Source organism: Malus sylvestris, chromosome 3 (assembly GCF_916048215.2).
Source record: "Malus sylvestris chromosome 3, drMalSylv7.2, whole genome shotgun sequence".
NCBI lineage: Eukaryota > Viridiplantae > Streptophyta > Magnoliopsida > Rosales > Rosaceae > Malus > Malus sylvestris.
In genome coordinates, this window is record NC_062262.1 from 33,794,693 (window position 1) to 33,817,790 (window position 23,098).

Here is a 23,098-nt window from a genome sequence, read left to right on the forward strand (position 1 = left end):
AAGGGCAAAGCATAATTAGTAAAGTAAATACTAGAAGCTTTGTGTGAATTAAGGACATTCACATCATGGTTAAGGTAAGTAATCCTTTCTGTTTGGCCGGACATGGGAAGTAAACATACGAGATTAAGATAAAATGGTAAGTGGTTCAATGAAATAGTCATGCCTTTAATTTCATAGCAAATGAATAAATGAATGGATTATGGAAAGAAAAATAGTGACATCACTGACATTTTTATTTACTTGAAATCAAAAGATTGTCAAAAAAAAATGAAAAAGGTAATAATTGAGCATTGACTACTCCGTAATCATTCTAATTCATCATTATTCTTGTATTGAATGTGGATTGCATTGTGAAACTTACAAACTTTTTTATTTCATATGTGCTGGTAAACGCAATGAAAGTCATAAACCATGAGAAAAATTTAAGTAGAGCAGCTTGATTATCCAGATTGGTCATGCACTCTCACAAGTCACAAAGAAACAAGCCCTGTTGTATTTGGTGCCATCTAGGCTCATGTAAGTAAACTTCCAGGTATCGTTTAGTATGTAGACGGGACGGGATAGGACAGGACAGAACGGAGAGGGAGTAAAAATGCCCTCGGATGGAAACAAGGAGGAAGAAGAAGGAAACGGAGAGGTTATAATTTTGTGTTCCACGGATGTGGAACAAGTCGTTCCAGGGAATGAGGCGGAACGAAAATTTACCAAAAATTCGTCCCGTTGAACAACGCGTTCCACCCGTTTTAGACGCAACAAACGTGAGACGAAACGCCTCATCCCACTCCGTTCCATCCCATTCCACATAGCAAACGGCACCCCAATGTCCACCAACCCAGCTATTTAGGCACTCTCATAAAGAAGCATGCCCTACTAGCTGGTCGAGCGCTCTCACAAAGAAACACGCTCCAATGCTTCACCTGCGTGAGTACAACTTCCAATGCACACCGACCCAGCAGATCAAGCTACCCAACTAAACATTTTCTCCAAGAGTCGAACATTTAGTTCCAATACTCGTTCAAATTAAGTAAACTTATCATAAACTTGAACAATATTTTGCATCTCAACCTTTCCCGCCTAGAAAAAGAGGATTTCCTTTCCTTTGCAAGGTTTGTTGGGTGAGTGCCAAGGAATTGGACATTCTAATTCCCAGACTTACTTCATGTTATGGTACTAAAATTGAAAACACTGGAAACAAAGAATTATGTTGACTAGGAGGAACAACTGATCCTATTCAAATTCATTCTCTCCCGTATTCTTAACTTCTCGACTCCATTTTCCGCGTTCCAAGTAAATAAACATGCGAATTGAGAATTTTCCGAGTAAAAGTTCAATGTCATTCATAAGTCGAAACATGGTAGGATGAAGTTTAAAATTTCGTTAATGAATAGTTAGAACATACGTAACATTCCGCAAACTCACTAAAACATCGTAACGTTTTTGATAAACTTAAAACATCCAAAATTTCATGCTTCGCTAAAAAAAGAAAATAACAAGATGCAGCAAGGCTGATGACACGGAACCTTCCTGCGAACACATACGATCCCAAAACATGCAGAAGCTCATTTCTTCTTCGCCTTGGCAGCATCACCGGCCTTTGTCTGCACATGTAACATTTGAAAACGTTAAACCAACTCAAGAAAAGTTCAGGGTAAAACTTCGAGAAGAAAACAATCAAAAGGTTTGAGTACCAGTGTTTCCAAGGTCTACCCACTGCTTAAGGTAAAAACACCATCCCTGACCCTACCACCATCACATTTTACTAACACTAACCAGGACAAAACAATAACAGTATTGTTACCTTCTTAACTCCACGAATCTTCTTGGCTCTGTTCTTCCTTTCCTTGAGTTGTTTCCTTGATTTTTCAACCTTTGTATCTAGTCCATTCTGCACAAGTAGCCATGTTTGAGAGGGAAATAGACAAACATGTGTGTGTGTGGAACGAGAGACATATGTATTTCATGCCAAACTAATGACTGATTCTTTGAGTGAAAGCTGCCTATAGACTGTGAAACTACATAGTATCATAACTCAGCAAAAGGAATTGCAAAACCGGCTTTCTAACAAGCAATTGTCAGATTAGTACTCCGATAAAAGAACAGTAGAAATATCTCAACAATATCAAGTATGAACCCATTCTTAAAACCATGATAAGGAATTGATCCTGACTAAATCAGCGGACTTAAACACACAGATGCACCTCCCCCAACAGTTAATGAATGGCCTCACAGGGATTTTGTATCAAGCTCATATGCGAGAATTGTTATTTTAAGATCATATCTCTCTCTCTTAATCTCTCTTTCTGCCAGTTTCGACCCCAATACCTATTGGATTTGCCCAAATCCAACACCGTAACAGGGAACCGCCAATACCAGATAAGTATAAAGATGCATTTAATGCACATTGTGAATGACTTCTGAGGTTAAACACACATACATGCTATATGACAATACTTGCAAGTAACAAAATGGGATGGGTGAAGACGATAAGTTACCCTGATCAGCCTGTACTTGGGCTCGTACTTCTTGGCATTCTCTACGGTATCATAAATCAAACCGAAACCAGTGGACTTCCCCCCTCCAAAATGGGTGCGGAACTTGAATACGAAGATGGAATTTGGGTCCCTCACCTCGTACAACCTCGCAAGTTTCTCCTTCAGCTCTGCCTTCATTATGAAAAAGAAACAGAAACCCATTTCGATCAACACTTCTTTGCACCATCTCTCCAATGAATTTAATTTCACAACCAAAAAAAAAAGAAAGAGAAGCAATCTACCTACCTTACATAAACATAAAATCCATAAAAGAAATAGATCTAGTTCAAAAACATCAAATAAACAGAATCAAATCCCCACTGAAAAAACCCATGATTTAAAATTTCATCATTTCCTATTAGCTAGTGCAATAACATCAAATAAACAGAATCAAATCCCCATTGAAAGAACCAGAAAGCTCGAAGAAAGAAACCAAACCTTTGAGACATTGGGTCGACCAGGGTGCAGAACGTCGATGACCTGCATCAACACAAAAACACACAGTAAAATCAGCCAAACAGGTGAAAAAAATACACATCTGCGTAATTTTCTAACCCGTTTTCCTGCATTTTCTAGTTGACCAAACAGGGAAAGTACACTAGTATAAGATAGAAGACTCACGAATTGCTTTCTGGAGAGAAGGCGGTTGGTCATGAACTTCCTCGTACGAATCGTCACCGCCTTGGTATCCGCCATGGTTGTCTCTCTCTTCTCTCTCTCTGCGCCTCCGCTCTCTATTCGGTTGGGACTGTCTGTGCGAGAGGTTTGCGCGTTTGCGGAGGAGGAGGCGATGAGAGGTTTTTAGGGTTTCGGAATTGGACTATGCAACTTTTATATAGTGGTAGAGCCCATCTTCTGAAATGTTTGGGCCGGCGAATAATCACAAGTCGGGTTTTTTAGGCCCATAAACTTACCAAAAAAAGCCCAGCCCAAGATGTTTTTACTAATATTAGACTCAAGTGCCAGATGTTTCCAAAACGGAAATTTCATTACCGAACCTCTTCAAAGTCTCTGATGGGGAGGCCATCATCCACCATCCATATCCCCGACAGACGACGCCGTTCCGATCACGAGAACGGGCGATACCCGCGGCACTCCGACTCCTCCGGCGACAACCGCTACCAGCGTCGCAGCCCCAGCTACGAAAGCTACGACAATCGCGGCCACCGAGACCCATCGGGCTCGCCACCCAGACGAAGCCCTAGGGGCAACAGAGGAGGCCCAGACTCTTTGGCCCGGCGTCGGAGCCCCAGCTATGAGGACTACGACCGACGCGACAACCGACGCCACCGAAATCGCTCGGGCACGCCTGATTACCCAAACCCTAGAAGAAGCCCTAGGGCTAATGGGGGGCCGGACTCTTTGCCGAAGAAATTCGGGCGGGGAGGGAATATGGACCGGGGGAGGCGGTCAGAGTCGGAGGAGTCCGATGAGGAGCTGAAGGGGCTGAGCTTCGAGGAATACAGAAGGCTCAAGCGGCAGAAGATGAGGAAATCAGGGAAGTTTTGTATTTGGGAATTGACGCCCAGCCCGCCTAGGGTTGAGAACGATGAGTTCGAATTGGTGGGCAAGGCTGATGAGATTCTGGAACGGTATGGCGAGGAGGAGAAGATGGAACCGAAGGACAAGAAGAATGAGAAGGAGAAATCTGAGTCCGAATCTGAATCGGATTCGGAGGATTTGAGATCGAGGGGGAGGAAGAAGAGTTCGGGTTCAAAGCGTAGGAGTAGGAAATCGAAGTATAGTGACAGCGAATCGGAGAGCGAGAGCGAAAGCGACTATGAATCGGATGAAGAGGAGGATCGGAGACGGAGAAAGAAGTCGAAAAGTAGGAGTAAGAGAAGCAGGAGCAGAAGAGAAAGGAGAAGAAAGAGGAAGAGCAGGCATGGTAGCAGTAGCGAGTCCGATGAGAGCGAAGACAGTGAAAGTGAGGGTTCAGATTTAAAGAAGAAGAAGAAACAGCGAAAGTCTCGCAGTCGGAATAAGAAGAAAGAGTCGGAAACTGAAATGGAGAGTGAGAAATCGGATTCGGAGGAGAAGGGTTTGGATTCTGAGGTTGATGCCAAGGCTGCTGCTTTAGTGGAAGAGGAGGTGATGAAGGATGAGAGTAATGCGGAGGCATTGAAGTTTAAGGAGATTTTCGAAGCTCAGAAGATGCTGTCACTGGACGATGAACCAGTGGTTGGGCCAATGCCGTTGCCTAGAGCTGAAGGGCATATTAGTTATGGTGGGGCTCTTAGGCCTGGTGAAGGTGATGCCATTGCACAATATGTTCAGCAGGGGAAGCGTATTCCGCGGAGAGGAGAAGTGGGTCTTTCGGCTGATGAGATTCAGAAGTTTGAGAACCTTGGGTACGTAATGAGTGGTAGTAGGCACCAGAGAATGAATGCCATTCGTATTAGGAAGGAAAACCAGGTTTACAGTGCTGAGGATAAGCGGGCTTTGGCCATGTTCAACTACGAGGAGAAGGCGAAGCGTGAGCACAAGGTTATGGCGGATTTGCAGCGACTGGTTCAGCGCCATATCGGGCAGGATGTCGGGCCTACTCACGACCCATTTTCGGGGAAGGAAAAAGAGATTGAATTTGCTGATACTTAGTTTCAAGTATGTTTACTTTTACCTGAGATGGTACTTCTTTTTCACAATTTCATGAACTATGTCATGTATGTTACTAGTTGTTGAGCAGTATTGAATTGGACGCTTTGTTTTGTTAGCATCTAGTATTTCGGTGCTTAAAGATAGTATCTTTTGAATGCATTAGATATCAAATTGTGGAAATCAACCAAGCTAGTGATTGCATTCTCAGTTGTCAATCCCTGCAAAACTCGATTGTTCGCTACTGAGAGAAGTTGAATCTAAAGATTCTAAACAGTCACTCATGTATTTGATCGTTTTGAGCTTCGGAATGTTGTTTATTTGTTTTAGTTCCCTTTCATCTTGTTGGAGATTATTAGATCTAATGTATATGGAAACTGATGACTACTTGCCACATCTTGTTGGAGTTCTGTATAGATGTTCGTGGTATGTCAGAGAGTTTAAATGTTTAGGGAGTACTTTTCTTTTTGAATTTGGTAAGTTGTGCCTGAGGAAGAATTGAACTGGGGGGATTTGAGTACTAAAAATGGGATCACTGAGCTATGAGTACATATCTGTTTAAATTTTTGTTTTGTTGGTGAATGAGACAGAGGCGGCCTAGAAAGCTCAACATATCGGACATTGATAGGTACTTACAATTACGGACATGTTATTCCTAATGGGTATATCGGAATATATGTAGTTGGTCATATGTATAAGAGCATTTCTAGTGGAGTCCCTATATAGAGACAATCAATGTATAAAATGAGTATAAAACAAATATAGGGACAAAATGAATCTCTAATGAATCCGAAAGTGAGTCCCTAAAGTATAGAGACTCGCTGGATACTTGGTATATGTACCCATATATAGGGACTAAAATGGTGGATCCAATAGGACAATTTAAGTGGAAAAGTAGGCATGGGTCCCAGTCACATGGCCTTATCTTTTTTTCTTTCTTTTCAACCGTTTCAAACTTTCAAATGGAGGGTTTAGATTGATTCTTGCTTTTTAGTTTCTTTTACCATTGAAAGATAAACGGTTCCAATTAAATAGCCGTTTTAATTTAGGTTACTCTCTCATGTTGGTTTTCAATTTTTTTTTTTATTTCTCTTTTCATATTGCTTCCATTGAAAGATTAACAATTTCAATTTGGGTTACTCTCCCATGTTGTTCTCTCATCATTCTTATAAATACCAAATTATCTAACTAAAACTTACCACAACTTCATCTCTTATACTTAATTCACTAGTACTCAATTCACTCATTCTAGTTACATTTTTGTGAAGAAGAAAAATTAGTGTCAGAATTTGGATCTAACGGAGGACATGACACAGAATCGAGCGCAATGGCGTTCTAGGATTCATATAGCCGATCCCACTTAGTGAGAAAATGTTTTGTTGTTGTTGTTGTTTGTTAAAATGTTCACAAAAATATTTTATGAGAATGTAATGTTAAGTTAATTCAAAAAATATGCACCTAATCAAACTATCACATAAAATTGTAAAAAACCTCAAATTTAGAGATTCTACTATGAGGAGTGAGGACTCTCCCATTAGAGGTAATATTCCTTTAAGGACACAAAGATTACCTTAAATCTTTAAATGAGTACTCGAAGGTGGTGGTGGGAGTCCTTAAATAGGGACTCTCGTTGGAAATGCTCTAAGTACTTGTGATGAGATGCCAAGTATCGGTACTCTCAATTAAGGACATTTTATGGGTATATCAGAAAATATATGTCGCTGGTAATTTGTATATGTACTTCCAATTAGGGACATGTAATAGTAATAGTGTTTCTTTGAGGGTGTCTATTTCTGCTGTAGTATACATAAGTTGCCATGAAAGTTTGGTTTCAGCGCAAAGAAGTATATGTTTTTTGCAGCGTGGTCTGTGGGTTATTGGTGTTTTGGAGTTCATATTTTCATGGAGCTTACTATGGTTTCTATGCTTTCCTTTCATATAACTTTGACTTTCCGGTCTTTGAATCTTCTTTTAGGTTTTTATTTTTTATTTTTTTTATTTTTTTTTTAAGGGAGACAATTGGTGGCAAGCTATGGTTATCCACCCCTTCCGGGAGCCAAGAAATCTTCTTTTAGTTTCTCCCCTTTTCGTTTGCAGAGTTGAGGTGGAAGGTTAGGTCTGTTTTGACGTTTGTGCTGTTTACCTCTCTTCTTTTTGATGTATTTTTTTCAAATGAAAAAAAAAATCATATCATATCATATCATATTAGGTTTCTCCTTGAAATTTCTTGCTCTATCAAGAAATCGTGTTGAGATGAACCCTTTTTCAAAGAATAGCTCCAGAACCCAAATTCTTGACATATTTTTACGTCCGAAGCGCTATCTTTTTCTCTTGATCATATGTAATGGGTGTTCACTTTGTTTATCTCAATTGTATGCAGTTGTAACTTAGGATCTGGCGAATATCAAACCTATCTGAAGTTGGGGAACCCAGAGAATTTAAAAGCCGGAAGCTCACTGTTGGAATCACAAGTTTCTTGTGTGACAAGCATCGTTCCTACAGCATCGGGTGGACAGAGTTTCGAGCATTCCAACTGGGACTTCAATGATGGACAAAACACACACTCTGGTGGAGATAAATATGACTAGTCACCGTTCCTGGATAGCATTAAAGCTTTAATGTAACAATGTTGGTGTGAGCAAATTTGGAAACAACACCTCTGTATTTAAACGACACCGGAGACTTTTACGAATGCACAAGTGATGCAGTCGGATTTCTTTGACGGTTTGTACTCCTAATTTTCTGGTTGAATCGAAGGTGACTAAGAGTTTCGTGTATGTAACTTTGCCTGGATGCTCATGAATCGTGATGTGGTCAATAGGTTAAATAAAATACAAGCTTGAATATGTCTACTTGGGGTCATGACACAACTTGAATTGTAGGATATTTTTTCGGCTACATGTTTTACGTGTCGAACCTTGAACCTAGTCTACGTCTACCGTCACCCAACTCATTCTCACCAATAGGGCTACATTGTTTTTTACATTTCGAACCTCGGATCTATCCTACGTCTACCATCACCCAATTGTGTGAGCCTCCAGATGCCTCCAAGCAAGCGAAGGTTTTCGGGTGATCGCTCACCAATAGGGTTACATTTTTTACGTTCCGAACGCTCACCAATAGGGTTACATCATTAGGTTTCGAACCTTGGATCTATCCAACGTCTACGTCAATAAATTTTAGTAAGGAGCTTGTACTTTTCTTTTTGAATTTGGTAAGTTGTGCCTGAGGAAGAATTGAACTGGGGGGATTTGACTACAAAAAATGGGATCACTGAGCTATGAGTACATATCTGTTCAAATTTTTGTTTTGTTGGTGAATGAGACGGAGGCGGCCTAGAAAGCTCAACATATCGGACATTGATAGGTAGTTAGGTACTTACAATTACGGACATGTTATTCCTAATAGGTATATCGGAATATATGTAGTTGGTATAAGATCATTTTCAGTGGAGTCCCTATATAGAGATAATCAACGTATAAAATGAGTATACAACAAATATAAGGACAAAATGAATCTCTAATGGATCGGAAAGTGAGTCCCTAAAGTATAGAGACTCGCCAGATACTTGGTATATGTACCCACATATAGGGACTGAAATGGTGAACCCAATAGAACAATTTAAATGGAAAAGTAGGCATGAGTCCCAATCACATGACCTTATCTTTTTTTCTTTCTTTTCAACCATTTCAATGGAGTGTCCATATTGATTCTTGCTTTTTAGATTCTTTTACCATTGAAAGATCAACGGTTCCAATTAAATAGCCGTTTTAATTTAAGTTACTCTCTCATGTTGGTTTTCAATTTTTTTTACTCTTTTCATATTGCTTTGCTTAAGCAAGTGGTCTCGGTTTCGAACCCTTGTGGATGCAGAAAACTTTCTTGGAAGAGGTCCCCGCATATGCGCCCGACCGTACCTCGAAGGATTAGTGTTGGGCTTTGCCTGGGGACAGCTTGGGAAACCTAAAAAAACAATTTCAATTTGGGCTACTCTCTCGTGTTGTTCTCTCATCGTTCTTATAAATACCAAATCATCTAACTAAAACTTACCACAACTTCATCTCTTATACTTAGTTCACTCGTCGTACTCAATTCACTCATTCTAGTTACATTTTTGTGAAGAAGAAAAATTGGTGTCAGAATTTGATTTTTATTTTTTTTGGTTAAAATGTTCAAAAAAATATTTTATGAGAATGTAATGTTAAATTAATTCAAAAAATATGCACCTAATCAAACCATCACATAAAATTGTAAAAAAAAACTCAAATTTAGAGATTCTACTATGAGGACTCTCCCATTAGAGGTAATATTCCTTTAGGGACACAACGATTCCCTTTAAGTTTTTAAATGAGTACTCAAGGGTGGTGGTGGGAGTCCTTAAATAGGGACTCCCATTGAAGATGCTCTAAGTACTTGTGAATTGTGATGAGATGCCAAGTATCGGTACTCTCGATTAGGGACATTTTATAGGTATATCAGAAAATATGTGTCGCTGGTAATTTGTATATGTACTTCCAATTAGGGACATGTAATAGTAATAGTGTTTCTTTGAGGGTGTCTCTTTCTGCTGTAGTATACATAAGTTGCCATGAAAGTTTGGTTTCAGCGCAAAGAAGTATATGTTTTTTGCAGCGTGGTCTGTGGTGTATTGGTGTATTGGTGTTTTGGAGTTCATATTTTCATGGACCTTACTGTGGTTTCTATGCTTTCCTTTCATATAACTTTGACTTTCCGGTCTTTGAATCTTCTTTTAGGTTTTTTTTTTTATTTTTTTTTTAAGGGGGACAATTGGTGGCAAGTCACGGTTATCCACGCCTTCCGGGAGCTGGGAAATCTTCTTTTAGTTTCTCCCCTTTTCGTTTGCAGAGTTGAGGTGGAAGGTTAGGTTTGTTTTGATGTTTGTGCTGTTTTTTTTTCAAGGAAGACGTTTGTGCTGTTTACCTCTCTTCTTTTTTATGTATTATTTTCAAATGAAAAAAAAAAATCATATCATATCATATCATATTAGGTTTCTCCTTGAAATTTCTTGCTCTATCAAGAAATCGTGTTGATATGAACCCTCTTTCAAAGAATAGCTCCAGAACCCAAATTCTTGACATATTTTTACGTCCGATGAGCTATCTTTTTCTCTTGATATATGTAATAGGTGTTCACTTTGTTTATCTCAATTGTATGCAGTTGTAACTTAGGATCTGGCGAATATCAAACCTATCTGAAGTTGGGGAACCCAGAGAATTTAAAAGCCGGAAGCTTGTCCTACAGCATCGGGTGGACAGAGTTTCAAGCATTCCAACTGGGACTTCAATGATGGACAAAACACACACTCTGGTGGAGATAAATATGACTAGTCACCGTTCCTGGATAGCATTAAAGCTTTAATGTAACAATGTTGGTGTGAGCAAATTTGGAAACAACACCTCTGTATTTAAACGACACCGGAGACTTTTGCGAATGCAGAAGTGTTGCAGTCGGATTTCTTTGACGGTTTGTACTCCTAATTTACTGGTTGAATCGAAGGTGACTAAGAGTTTCGTGTATGTAACTTTGCCGGGATGCTCATGAATCGTGATGTGGTCAATAGGTTAAAGCAAAATACAAGCTTGAATATGTTTACCTAACCTACGTCTACCGTCACCCAATTGTGCGAGCCTTCAGATGCCTCCAAGCAAGCGAAGGTTTTCGGGGTGATCGCTCACCAATAGGGTTACATTTTTCACGTTCCGAACGCTCACCAATAGGGTTACATCGTTAGGTTTCAAACCTTGGATCTATCCAACGTCTACCGTCACCCAATTCATTCTCACCAATAGGGTTACATTTTTTCCCCTTCCTCTCGTTCGCAACTCTACGTCAACAAATATGCATCGCAATCTAGTCACAGGACGCGATGCCTGGGGTTTCCAAACCCAAACCTGAATCGTCGAGTTCGGATCCAGAACCCCATCTCTAGAAATCCGAACTCGATGCATCCCGCTGGGATCTCAAAAGTGGATGCACATTCATTGAACCAGTAAAGGTAAAAGAAAGGTACTAAATTGCCTTGATTACATACAGTAAGTCCTTAATTCCTTTTCATCACGCATGCTCTATAGAAAGAAAGAGAGAGGGAGAATGATCAACTTTTTTTCATAAAAATTGCTGCTCTCTTAAGTAAGATAGTAAAATGAGTGCACACAACATCTTAATAATTTTCTTGAATGGTCTATCATTTTTTAACCAACTTATTTGTAGGTCCATCCCTAATTTAGGAGAGATTTTCAGTGTGCCAGTAATAAGGCCTAAAACGTTACACGTAATAATACAACTAGTTAGAAACTTAAAGAAAAAATCCCAACCAATTGTATTATGACAACACTTGGTATTACGAACCGTGTTCTAGCCCCTGAAAAATTTCTTATAATCTAGACTTATATAGACTATGTTAGTCCAATCAGTTAGTTCAAGGTGGGGCAAACCCTTCACCAAGTCATCAACAAACCCTTTCATTTTCATATTTATCCAGATAACGACATTCAGATGTCGTCATCGTGTTACTGTGAGTTGAATATGAAATCTTCTTTAACTAACCAGAAACTAAATTACTTTAGACATATTGGTCAAGTGACGCGTTATTGACACCATACCATGTCATCAGCTCATCTTTTAACAGAACATGTGTCATGACTCAAGAAGGGGCGTCAAGCCTCTCAAATGTCAAATGTATGAGTAAATCATCTTAACTGTTGGTGCTACAATTTATTGTGTTAAACTAAGTTAATCACTTCCACAACATCCATAATTATTATGATTATAAAATGAACCTCTTCTTTTCCTACCAACCAAAATGCCTACCTAAAAGAGAAAAAAAAGAGAGTTGAGTGGAGTGTGTAATCCTTGGCTTAAATTACTACCCAAAAAGCAAATGGTAACTATGGGTCTAAATTAAAATATGCTGTTTTTGCACCGCAATGGGGAAGGGGATCTTCTTTGGATCCCTTTCCATCTAATCTACCTAGTCCGGGATTCACGTCATTGAAATTTATCTAATGACTACAGTTATTATCACTTTTAAAATAATTCCCTGTTTGTAACTACTGGATCAAATTTCAACGATCTGGATCCCGAATTAAGTGGAAAGAGATGCGGAGAGTATCCCTTTCCCCGGGAAGGCTTGTGGTCTCCTATGACAACTAATGAGTGGTTTCGGTCAAGGGCAATCTTGCCTACAAATCCATTCCCATGCCCCAACCTAGACCCTTCATTTTCCTCCCCCTAGTGCTTTTAAGTAGGCATTAGTTATTCTTATAAAACACCAAAATATGGAGAGATTGCTACGTAGCATATTGTGACGAGATACATATTTGTCTTCTTATAATATGTGATAAGTGCTACAAAAATGTAGAGATGTAAGATTCGTTTGGAAGTACTTTCAAAATAACTGAAAGTGTTTTTTGTGAAAATATTTTTGGAATCAATTCTTAATAAATATGTAAGTGAATCTGGAAAAACAGTTTAAGTGTTTTTGAAATAAAAAAACATTTTCTTTAAAAACTCTTTAAGTTATTTTAGAAGCACTTTTTAAACAAGCCTATATTCTTGTTGACACCCAGATCCATACTCAAGATACAAGGAAAATCGTACACACAACGGGAAATAAGAATAAATTGTAAAACCAAAAAAAAAAAAAAAAGCCTATGATTATGCTTTTTACTATTTGAAATCATGGATGGTGACAACAAATTGAAACCAAATAATTAAAATGTTAGGCATAACTAATTCATCACATCAAGTTAAGCACGTAAATATAGCAGTATGTTGTCTCTTCCTTCTTTTTTTTTTCACTTTAGCAAAACAACTTTTGATTTTGTTGTATTTTTGCTAAAGAAACTTTCTTTGTCTCACTTGACAAAGATGACAACCAATTTGCCCTCTATAGTCAAATCCCTTAACTTTTTCGTTAAATTAAGAGTTATTTTTATCTATTAGTGGAGAAAGCAAGAAAAAAGTGTGATACTTCATACGGTAGATTGAAAATTGGCAGGTTTTTAAAGATTACGAGATTCGTAACCAAATTGAAAGTTGTGAACACAGACTAAAACAAAATCATAAGGTTGTGAGGCATTGCTGAATTTATCTCCCCCCCCCAAAAAAAAAAAAAACACTCCATGCTGACAAAAGTTTCAAGTGTTGGTGTGTTTGTTTTCCAAACTTGAAACAACGAAATGAACACGCTACTCTAAGTCAAGTTTGCGTTTCGCGTATCGGTTGTTTATATTTTCCCAACAGGATCCTCCCCGGATTCCTTTGGTGAGGATCTTGAAGATTCGTAAATCGTGTCCGTTCATTGTATGTCTTACGATCAGTTTTTATCAGGTACTGTTTATATTTAATTTTAAATAAAAATATTTAAAAAGATTTCTGACCCGTATAATGTACATGAACGGATATAATTCACATTCTCACAAAAAGAATCCAACGAAGATCCGAATTTTGTATTTTCAGCTCCAAAAATGCAATGCATGTATAAAGTCAGTTAAAGGGAGGAGGGTAGGGGTCCCATTTATGATTCTTTCAATTATGGACAAAGAAAGAAAACACTGCCCAATTGCCCATGGATGAAAAAGACCCTTTTGCTTTGGTCATTGGTGCAATCCCAACCTTTTCCCAGCAAAATCCAAACCCTTTTGCAATTTTTAAACCCCCTTTCTTTTTCCATTTTTCTCTCTCTCTAATCTCTCCCCATGTGACTTCATCTCTCCCTATCAATTCAGTTTTTCAAATTCTTATCGAAATCCTGGGTCTTTTTCTGGACCTCAAAAGGCAAAATCCCAGAGGAAAAAATGGAAGCTTTCTGAAGCTGCAAGTTGGAAAATTTGAATGATGGGCGCTTAGGTTCGTATCAAAATTGAATTTTCTGAGGTAGGTGTCCTTTTCTCTTTGCAACCCAATTTTCTGCTGCCTGCATTCTTTCTTTTCACCTCAAGTTGCATGCATTCAGACTCGGTTGATTAACATAATTTGTCATCCATGTTGATTGGTGGAGTCATTTTTTCTGTGTAACCCAGTTCTCTGCCGGCTGCATTCTTTCTTTTCACCTCAAATTCTTGGCAGAACTCGAAAGAATCAGAAATAAATCAGCCATCTTTGTTTACTCGACAAAAGGCGAGATTCTAAACAGCTTTAGTTTACCGGGAGGGAGTTTGTACTGCGTTCAAAAGAGCAGACACGCTACCTGGCGAACTGGCATAACACACGTCTGCAAGTTGTCATTTTTTTGTTGATTGATGCTTACGATGAGGGACTTCCCTTCTTGTTTTGGGGAAAATGGGGTTCAGATTGCGGATTTTTCGTCATCATCTTCCTCGTCGAGAGCCACAAAAACTGCCCAGAACTTGGTATCCTGCGTCTACCAATGCAAATTAAAGGGCAGATTGTGTTTGATCACTGTGACATGGACCAAGAATCTGATGGGGCAAAGCCTCGCCATCGAAATCGATGATGCAGCCGGTCATTGCCTCTGCAGAGTTGAGATTAAGCCATGGATTTTCTCCAAGAGGAAAGGGTTGAAGAATTTGGAGGTGGACTCTACGAAAATCGACATCTTGTGGGATTTAACAAATGCCAAATTTGGTTCAGGACCTGAGCCATTGGAGAAGTTTTGTCTAGCTCTTATGTTTGATCAAGAAATGGTTCTGTTTCTTGGGGACTTGAAGAGGGAGGATTTCAAAAGCCCTGCTGAGTCCAATTCCAAGTCCAAATCCAAATCCAAAGCCGAATTCGTAGCGAAAAGAGAGCACATTTTTGGGAAAAAATTTTATGGAGCAAAGGCACAGTTCTGTGATTTGGGCAAAACCCATGACGTGAAAATTGAGTGTGAAACTGCCGGGGGCCTCCATGAGCCATACCTTGTAATCAGCATTGACAGCAAGACTGTGTTGCAGGTACATTCTCAAAATTAGGGTTCAGTCAATCAACACTATTTCATGCGTTACAAATGATGTAACGTGTTACAAAAACCCGAATTATGAAATTATTTATTGACCTAAACCGAATTTCCCGATGCAGGTCAAGAGGTTGAACTGGAAGTTCAGAGGCAATCACACAATTGTGGTAGATGGGATGAGAGTTGAGGTGTTTTGGGATGTGCACAATTGGCTGTTTGGGAATTCAATGGGAGATGCAGTTTTCATGTTCCAAACTTGCCTCAATGTTGCTGCAGATGAAAGCAAGAAGTTGTGGACTGGTTTGCCAGTTCTGGATCCTTCTGTGTTGAGTTGGTCATCCTCCTCTCAGGAGTTGAGAGATAACCAGTTGCAGGATTTTGGGTTTTCACTGATCTTGCATGCTTGGAAGAATGAATAGAAGTTATGTTTTATTTTTATTTTTATTTTTTTTGGGGGGGTTTTACATATACTTGAAATGCAAGTTATGTTTTTGTGTTGCTCTCTTATTTTGTATCAACATAATTCAAGGGTAGTGATTTTCACTCCCGTTTTCTTCTCTTGCACTATTCTCTTTATTTTCGTTATTGATTTATGCATTTTTCAATAGGTGTACCAAAATTCAGTGTGTATAAATATGAAAACTAATTAATCATAACATCTTATATGCTCATGTGTGAATGACGAGGGATTTTTCAATGTGTCAGGAACACGGCACATTACATGTCATAATACAAGTGGTTAGACACTTGAAAAAAAAAAATTCAAACCACTTGTATTATAACATTTAGTGTGTCAGGCTGTGTTCTTGGCACACATTCTTGTGAATGACAAGCTATCACTGCTTTTAAAGCATTTTTTTTATCATTGTTTGTGATCCATTGAGAAAGAACGTAGAGTGTGTTATGAACTATGTATGTGGTTTGCCCAAATGCAAGAAAGTGAGTGTTGAATATAATCAACCTTATCAACTAGTGTTACGGTTTACTGGTAATGTATTATATTGAATTTGATATCTAGTCAGTGACTTCCCGGCTCATTTCTAGTCCTTTAGAGTAAAATATCGTTATATAAAAAATTTAATAATGTTTTAAAATCAAATTAAAACATATTTAATTTCTATAATATATGAATTAAAGTGTCTTATAATGGTGAAGTTGGGTTTACTCATGTTGCATATTGCTCCCCTCAGTTATTTTGGGCCTTCCGGCATGTAATATCCTTTAATCTTGGGCTTCTTGCACACTTTTAAAATTTTAAGTTAAACTAAAAACTTTAAATTTGTTATTTGTACAACAAAGTTTTGTCTATGGACACCACACTCAATTTATTTACACATTTTTTGGAGACCTAAAATAATTTACTAAATATTCAAGGATACTTTTTTTTTTTTCTTTTTATGAATTTATTTTTCTCTGCAAACCTATTTTTCATTTACTTTGAATAATCATTTTTTGTGTATCTCTACTAATTAATAAAACATTCACGGTAAACTAAAACCCTATGAAATTACCAGTTTATCTCTCGAATTAAAACAGAACATGAATAAGAAATATGAGGCAGAAATGTAATTTCACATAATCAAATTTTGTTTTTTTTTTCAAAGCCTGACCTTGTAGACATCGAAATTTCGGTAAATAAATGTTGACCGATAAATCAAAGTGTCAACGCTCATGTATTACGTAAATTTTACACGTAGCATGTGACTCAACGAAAATTGAAATGAGTTGGAAAAGTCATCAAATAGGACACGTGTCAACACCTGGCAGAAACGACTTATTTCATCTGAGATATTATATTCAAAATTAGGCATTGGAAAATTCTATAAATACAAGCCCATTTCATTCATTTGAGGGAGGAGGAACCAAAATCATTAGGCAAAACTCTTGAAGCTCTGAAACTCCGAAGCTCTCAAGCATCCAGGTTCCCGAAGAATCAAGAAAGCGTTCTTCGTTCATCGTTCATCCTAAGATCAAGCCCCAACGGCCCTTTGGATCAACAATCATCCACCAATTCAAGATCAAGCCCCGACGGCCCTTGAAGAAAGTGTTATTCGTTCATCGTTCTTCCAAGATCAAGCCCCAACGGCCCTTTGGATCAACAATCATCCACCCTTCAAAGATCAAGCCCCGACGGCCCTTGAAGAAAGCACCATCGTTCATCATCCGTTCATCCAAGATCAAGCCCCAACGGCTCTTTGGATCAACAACGTCGACAAATCCACACATCCAACCGTTCTTCAAGATCAAGCCCAAAAGCCCTTGAAGATCTGTTCATCATTGTTCTTCAATATCAAGCCCAAAAGCCCTTGGAGATCCGTTCATCACTGTTCTTCAAAGATCAAGCCCAAAAGCCCCTTTGAAGATCCGCTCAAATCCACCTTCAAGATCAAGTCCACGGCCCTTGAAGAACGTTCATCCTTAGATCAAGCCCAACGGCCCTTTGGATCAATCACACATCCACAAATACACACCCTACGGAGATCAAATCAGAGGATCAAAATAAGAGAGATTGTAACCCAAAATCATCAAATACAAATATTTGTTTGTGCGCGTTGTTCTTGTCTCTTTCGTTTCAGGAATTTTCTGTGTTCACAAATTGGCACGCCCAGTGGGACAATCTCTGCCTCTCATCTCTTTCTCCGTTCAAGAAATTCAAGCGCACTTCCAAAATTAATGGCATCAAGGAAGGCTCAAACTGTTCCCGCAACCGGCGTAAAGAACAAAAGCGTCATCGTCGCAACTGGTGTCACTTTGGGCATCACGACTCGAAGCATGGCAAGAGCTACTTCTGCCGCCTCTTTCACCTCTGCATCAACTCTGCCAAGGGAACAAAAGCACCCAAGGCACGAGCCTTTGATCACCTTAGCCTCACTAAGGGCACCAAGGGGGGAAAGCCCAAGGAAATACTCCGAATCCATGCTCTCCGATGCCGATTCAAGCGACAGTTCAGCCATGCAAGTCATGACCATTGGAGCAACTTCAATCGATGAGCAGCTGGCTCAAATGAATGAAGCAATCGCAAGGCTAACCCGAACTGTGGAAGAAAAAGACTTGCAAATTGCAGCACTAGTCAACCGACTGGAGGCGCAGGACGGCGATAAACCCGACCCAGAGGATGATCCACTAAAGGGAGGAGCTGGCAGAGACGAAGAACCCCCGGTGAAGAAAATCGATGGGAAGCCGGAGCCAGACCAAGCAACGGCACTCATGGGATCTCTTTCTATCCAGCAGCTGCAGGAGATGTCACCAACACCATCAAGGCACAGTACGAAGGGAGCTCACATACCTTCTTGTTCTACTTGAAGCCCTATTCCAAGAAGATTGATGCCCTAAAGATGCCGAGGGGATATCAACCACCAAAGTTCATGCAGTTTGATGGAAAAGGAAACCTAAAGCAGCACGTTGCACATTTCGTCGAAACTTGCAACAACGCGGGGACGGAGGGAGACTACCTCGCCAAGTAGTTTGTGCGCTCGCTGAAAGGAAACGCCTTTGAGTGGTACACGGACCTAGAGCCTGAGTCCATCAACAGCTGGGAACAGTTGGAAAGGGAATTCCTCAACCGCTTCTACAGCACCCGCCGCACTGTGAGCATGCTAGAGCTAACGAGCACAAAGCAGTGGAAGGACGAGTCAGTCATTGACTACATCAACATGTGGCGCGCTCTAAGCCTCGACTGTAAAGACAGGCTCTCGGAAACCTCTTCAATCGAGATGTGCATCCAAGGCATGCAATGGGGTTTGCAATACATCCTTCAAGGCATCAAACCACAGACCTTCAAAGAGCTAGCCACCCGCGCCCATGACATGGAGTTGAGCATTGCCCATCATGGGAAGAAAGAACCGATCGCCGATTACAAGAACGACAAAGTTCTTGGGCCAAAGTTGGAGAAGACTGCGTGGAAATCCACCAAAGAAGCAATGACAGTCAACACAGCTCCCGTCAAAATCCCTACATGAGGCAAGGCGATTCAAGCCGAAGGCTTTCGTGATCAAGAGATGCGTAGACGCACTTTGAAGGAGCTTGAGGAGAAAACTTATCCATTCCCCGACTCTGATGTGGTTGCCATGTTAGAAGACTTGCTGGAAAAGAAGGTGATTAGTTTGCCTGAGTGCAAACGGCCAGAAGAGATGAATCGCACTGACAGTCCAAGGTACTGTAAATTCCACCGCTTCATCAGTCATCCGACAGAAAAATGTTTCGTCCTGAAAGATCTCATCATGAAGCTGGCTCAGAAAGGAATTATCGAGCTAGATCTTGACGATGTGGTGAAGTCAAACTATACCACCTTCACTTCTGGCTCTTCCGACTCAAGGTTTTCACCTCAACCGCTGGGGGCATCCTCCAAGACAAGCAAAGTTGAAGGATGGACTCAAGTCACTCCTAAGAAATTGCACCAGTATCTTAAAACTCCTCGAGGTCCTGCCATGGCGTCTCTGTCCGTCACAGCTGCCCTGGTCACCTCCACCTCCTCCGTCTCTTGCCTCGCAGCTGCCAACAACTTCAAAGACCGCTGTCAAACGACTAGCTGGCCGAGAAGCTCTTCCTCAAACTCGAGCTCCGCTCCCTGCAGAAATTCCTCTACCCATCACCCAAATTTATACAGAAAAAAAAAAAGGGTGGTGGTGCATCTGGCACCATAATTAAAGGCAAAATATATTTATATAATAATAATAATAATAAATATATATATATATATAATAAATTATAAAAAAAAATTGATCTTTGGTGCGTCTGGCACCATGTGACAAAAGAAAAAAAGAGAAAAAAAAAACAAAAGAAAAAAAAGGGATGGTTGTACAGCGCCAAAAGAAAAAGAAATAATATATATAGATATATATATATATCTATATATATATGTGTGTGTGTGTGTACATAATATATATATATATAGCAAAAAAAAAATTGCATTGAGAGAAATAAAGTCCATTTTATTTATTTTTCTGGAAATTTTGCATAAATTTGCATTATACATACCTTAAAAAAAAAAAATCAAATCAAATCAAATTTACAAGAGGGGATCTTCAAGGACGATCAGGTGCCGCCTCACCACTCGGCAGAGCTCCAGAAATGAGAGGCGCTGGAGGTTGACTGTTTGAAGCCTCACCACTCGGCGGAACTCCAGGAAGAAGAGGAGCTAAAGGTTGATCATTCGGAGCTTCACTACGCGGTACAGCCCCAGAAGACGAAGGCAAATGTTGTTGGAACAAACCCACAAACCTCCGATGATCAAGTAAAATCTGACCATCAGATTCCTGCATCTGGTCAATTTTCCTCTTCATGTTTGTGGCATAGTTGTGTGCGAGCTTGTGCAACTGTTTATTCTCATGCTTGAGCCCCCTAATCTCCTATTTGAGACTCATCACTTCAGCCGCCAACGATTCAACTTGACGGGTTCGAGCAAATAGGCGTTGGGCCATGTTGGACACAGAACCCGCACACTGCACACTAAGAACCAGAGACTCCTTAACAGCTAACTCATCAAACCGCCTGGAAAGTAGTCTGTTATCTTTGGGGGTGACAAGGTTCCGGGCCACCACCGCAGCGGTCATATCATTCTTCATCACCGAATCCCCAACGGTAAGAGGACCAGTAGGGGATATGAAGGATGGGCGCCATATGTTATCTGGAGAAGACGGGACTACCTCTTCATCAAGGTTCAAATCAAAACGACGGTCGGAGGGTCCAGACATTTTCAAAGGTGTTGAAGAAAGAAGAGGTCGGACAAATCAAGACCTTAGAAGTGCAAGAAGGGAGTTTCTACAAGCAAAAATTCAAGTGTGCTTTGAAACGAACTGCATACCTCTATAAAAAAAATCGGCACTCGACGGGATTTCAGAGATCGAAGAGGTGAGCTCGGAGTTCGAAAATGTCGATTCAAAAATCGAAGAGGCAAGCTCAGAAATCGGAGAAGCATCTTGCTTTTCCAGACGCGTTAGCACCCGTCACACACAAACTCAGCTTTGCGGAAATCACGGGCAATTTGTTAAAGCGCCAATCCCAGATATCGAAGAGGCGCCAGTCTTTTTCAGCCTCGTCAGCACCCGTCACGCACAAACTCAGCTTTGCGGAAATCACGGGCAATTTGTCGAAGCGCCGATCCCAGATATCGAAGAGGCGCCAGTCTTTTTCAGCCTCGTCAACACCTATCACATACACACTCAGCTTGACGAAAATTACGGACAATTTGTCGAAGATTTCTGATAAAGAAGAAAGCACGTGAAGCCATACTGATCAATCACGCATTGGTTGCCGACACGAGTGAAAGAATAGTACCTCTACAGGTATTAAGGGACCTCCTATAACTGTCCACCTTCACCTTCCATAGCAAGGCAGACATACAGAGCCTTTCTTCATCTCAAAAAATGCTTTCCCAACGAAACCTCTCGAGTCATTCAGTGTTCCTTATTCCTTGGGGTACCTCTGCAAGCCAATGACTCTAAAGCAAAAGTATCTCATATCACCAGGGTAGAAAGCAAGAGTATCTCATATCATGCACTCTCCCTGTCCTTTCCTTTGTCCTTGTTCCTATCTACAAAGACAAGGATAAAGAAAACAATATGTCGGAACTTCCACTCAAACTCGGGTAAGGAACCGACTGCTTGGAACCCTCCCCTGATTGCCTACCTAGCACTGCTCTCGAGTACTCGCCTTCCACTGCTGCTGTACTTTCAAAGAAGCTGCCACATCTGCCTGGAGGACAGATAAGGCAAGTGAAAATGATACCTTGCAGCATGTGGAGACAAGGTGCAGAAGGAACAAGTAGAGAAGAATGCGATCTGCACGGTCAACTCAGCAGAAGGAGTCCGAACTGAGGAACTCGAGAAGCTGCCACATCTGCCTGAAGAAAGAAGCAAAGAAGAATGCAGCATGCACAGTCAACTCAGCAGAAAGAGTCTGAGATGAAGAACTTGAGAAGATGCCGCATCAGCCTGAGGACGGTGAACTCGTTTTGACCCTCAAATTCTTAGGTCGACTTACTAGGCGTTGTGGGCTGCACGTGCCGATTCACCACCCTTGAATCAAATCCTTAAAGACCAAGTCACTAACTGGAAGAAGAGCCCATCAATCTTGAAGATTATACCGTTGACCAAATTGCTCAGGTGTGAATTAGAAAGATTGAACAAAGCAACAAGTCGTCACCTTCACCTCGTGCCTGCTTGCCATGTGTTCGAGTCAGCCTTCAAGAATCAAGCCTCAACGGCCCTTGAAGAAGCTTCCAGCCAAATTCAAAATCAAGCCTCGACGGCCCTGGAAGAAATCATAAGTCCGATTCAAGATTAAGTGCCTACCACCCTTGAATCAAAACCTAGTTCAAGAATAAGCTGTGGAAAATCAACAATTGGAGGAATCCAGAAAATCCTTCAACCCAGTTCAAGATCAAAGCTGTGGAAAGTCAACAAGCGCAACAAAATACGTGCCGATTCACCCACTACCAAAGCCAAAAATCATCTACCACATGAAGCTCCTTGTGGTCCAATTTCAACCTTCAAGATCAAGCCTCGACGACCCTTGAAGAAATTTCAAATAAAAGTTCAAGAACAAGCCTCAACAGCCCTTGAAGAAATTTCAAACGAAAGTTCAAGAACAAGCCTCAACAGCCCTTGAAGAAATCTCAAGCCCAATTCAAGATTAAGCCTCAACGGCCCTTGAAGAAATCTCCAGCCCAATTCAAGATCAAGCCTCGACGGCCCTTGGATCGACATCTACAGTAAGGGACTTCAAAACGCATCTCCTACACGTGACAAGCACATGTATACGACGTGCCTTGAAGTGGGGGCATTTGTAGACATCAAAATTTCGGTAAATAAATGTTGACCGATAAATCAAAGTGTCAACGCTCATGTATTACGTAAATTTTACACGTAGCATGTGACTCAACGAAAATTGAAATGAGTTGGAAAAGTCATCAAATAGGACACGTGTCAACACCTGGCAGAAACGACTTATTTCATCTGGGATATTATATTCAAAATTAGGCATTGGAAAATTCTATAAATACAAGCCCATTTCATTCATTTGAGGGAGGAGGAACCAAAATCATTAGGCA

The 23,098-nt window shown here is 40.3% G+C and overlaps 3 protein-coding genes across 9 annotated transcripts; 2 read left to right on the top strand and 1 right to left on the bottom strand.

Annotated features, from left to right (window-relative positions):
- Positions 1-1,355: 1,355 nt before the first annotated feature.
- Positions 1,356-3,338, bottom strand: LOC126615634 (40S ribosomal protein S24-1-like). Its single transcript, XM_050283491.1, has 5 exons — positions 3,153-3,338; positions 2,970-3,011; positions 2,493-2,663; positions 1,799-1,885; positions 1,356-1,598 (listed from the first exon to the last, which is right to left on the bottom strand). Exons 1-5 carry the CDS (start codon positions 3,225-3,227, stop codon positions 1,560-1,562), a joined length of 414 nt encoding a protein of 137 aa, XP_050139448.1. The 5' UTR covers positions 3,228-3,338; the 3' UTR covers positions 1,356-1,559.
- A 173-nt stretch (positions 3,339-3,511) lies between these two features.
- On the top strand, positions 3,512-10,739 carry LOC126615624 (uncharacterized). Of its 6 annotated transcripts, none has more exons than XR_007620875.1 (3): positions 3,512-5,135; positions 7,138-7,242; positions 10,305-10,739. XR_007620875.1 is itself a non-coding variant. In XM_050283481.1 (2 exons), the coding sequence occupies exon 1, from the start codon at positions 3,546-3,548 to the stop codon at positions 5,127-5,129; it is 1,584 nt and encodes a 527-aa protein (XP_050139438.1). In that variant the 5' UTR covers positions 3,512-3,545; the 3' UTR covers positions 5,130-5,135; positions 10,305-10,739. The 6 variants fall into 6 exon arrangements, 2 of the variants coding, with proteins under 2 accessions (XP_050139438.1, XP_050139437.1); XR_007620874.1 differs by having other exon boundaries at positions 7,138-7,237; XR_007620873.1 differs by lacking the exon at positions 10,305-10,739 and adding an exon at positions 7,507-7,903.
- A 2,990-nt stretch (positions 10,740-13,729) lies between these two features.
- LOC126615628 (uncharacterized) lies at positions 13,730-15,612 on the top strand. 2 transcript variants are annotated; one of them, XM_050283484.1, is made up of 3 exons: positions 13,730-14,024; positions 14,171-15,046; positions 15,171-15,612. In XM_050283484.1, exons 2-3 carry the CDS (start codon positions 14,390-14,392, stop codon positions 15,465-15,467), a joined length of 954 nt encoding a protein of 317 aa, XP_050139441.1. In that variant the 5' UTR covers positions 13,730-14,024; positions 14,171-14,389; the 3' UTR covers positions 15,468-15,612. The 2 variants fall into 2 exon arrangements, with proteins under 2 accessions (XP_050139441.1, XP_050139442.1); XM_050283485.1 differs by having other exon boundaries at positions 13,730-15,046.
- Positions 15,613-23,098: the final 7,486 nt, after the last annotated feature.

Excerpts from the sequence above, each read along its gene's own strand:
- LOC126615634 (XM_050283491.1), bottom strand. The coding sequence starts at position 3,227 with ATGGCGGATACCAAGGCGGTGACGATTCGTACGAGGAAGTTCATGACC. Across the intron at positions 2,664-2,969 it reads GTCGACCCAATGTCTCAAAG|GCAGAGCTGAAGGAGAAACT; the intron begins GTTTGGTTTCTT and ends TTCATAATGAAG. Across the intron at positions 1,886-2,492 it reads CCAAGTACAGGCTGATCAGG|AATGGACTAGATACAAAGGT; the intron begins GTAACTTATCGT and ends CTACTTGTGCAG.
- LOC126615624 (XM_050283481.1), top strand. The coding sequence starts at position 3,546 with ATGGGGAGGCCATCATCCACCATCCATATCCCCGACAGACGACGCCGT.
- LOC126615628 (XM_050283485.1), top strand. The coding sequence starts at position 14,390 with ATGCTTACGATGAGGGACTTCCCTTCTTGTTTTGGGGAAAATGGGGTT. Across the intron at positions 15,047-15,170 it reads ACAGCAAGACTGTGTTGCAG|GTCAAGAGGTTGAACTGGAA; the intron begins GTACATTCTCAA and ends TTCCCGATGCAG.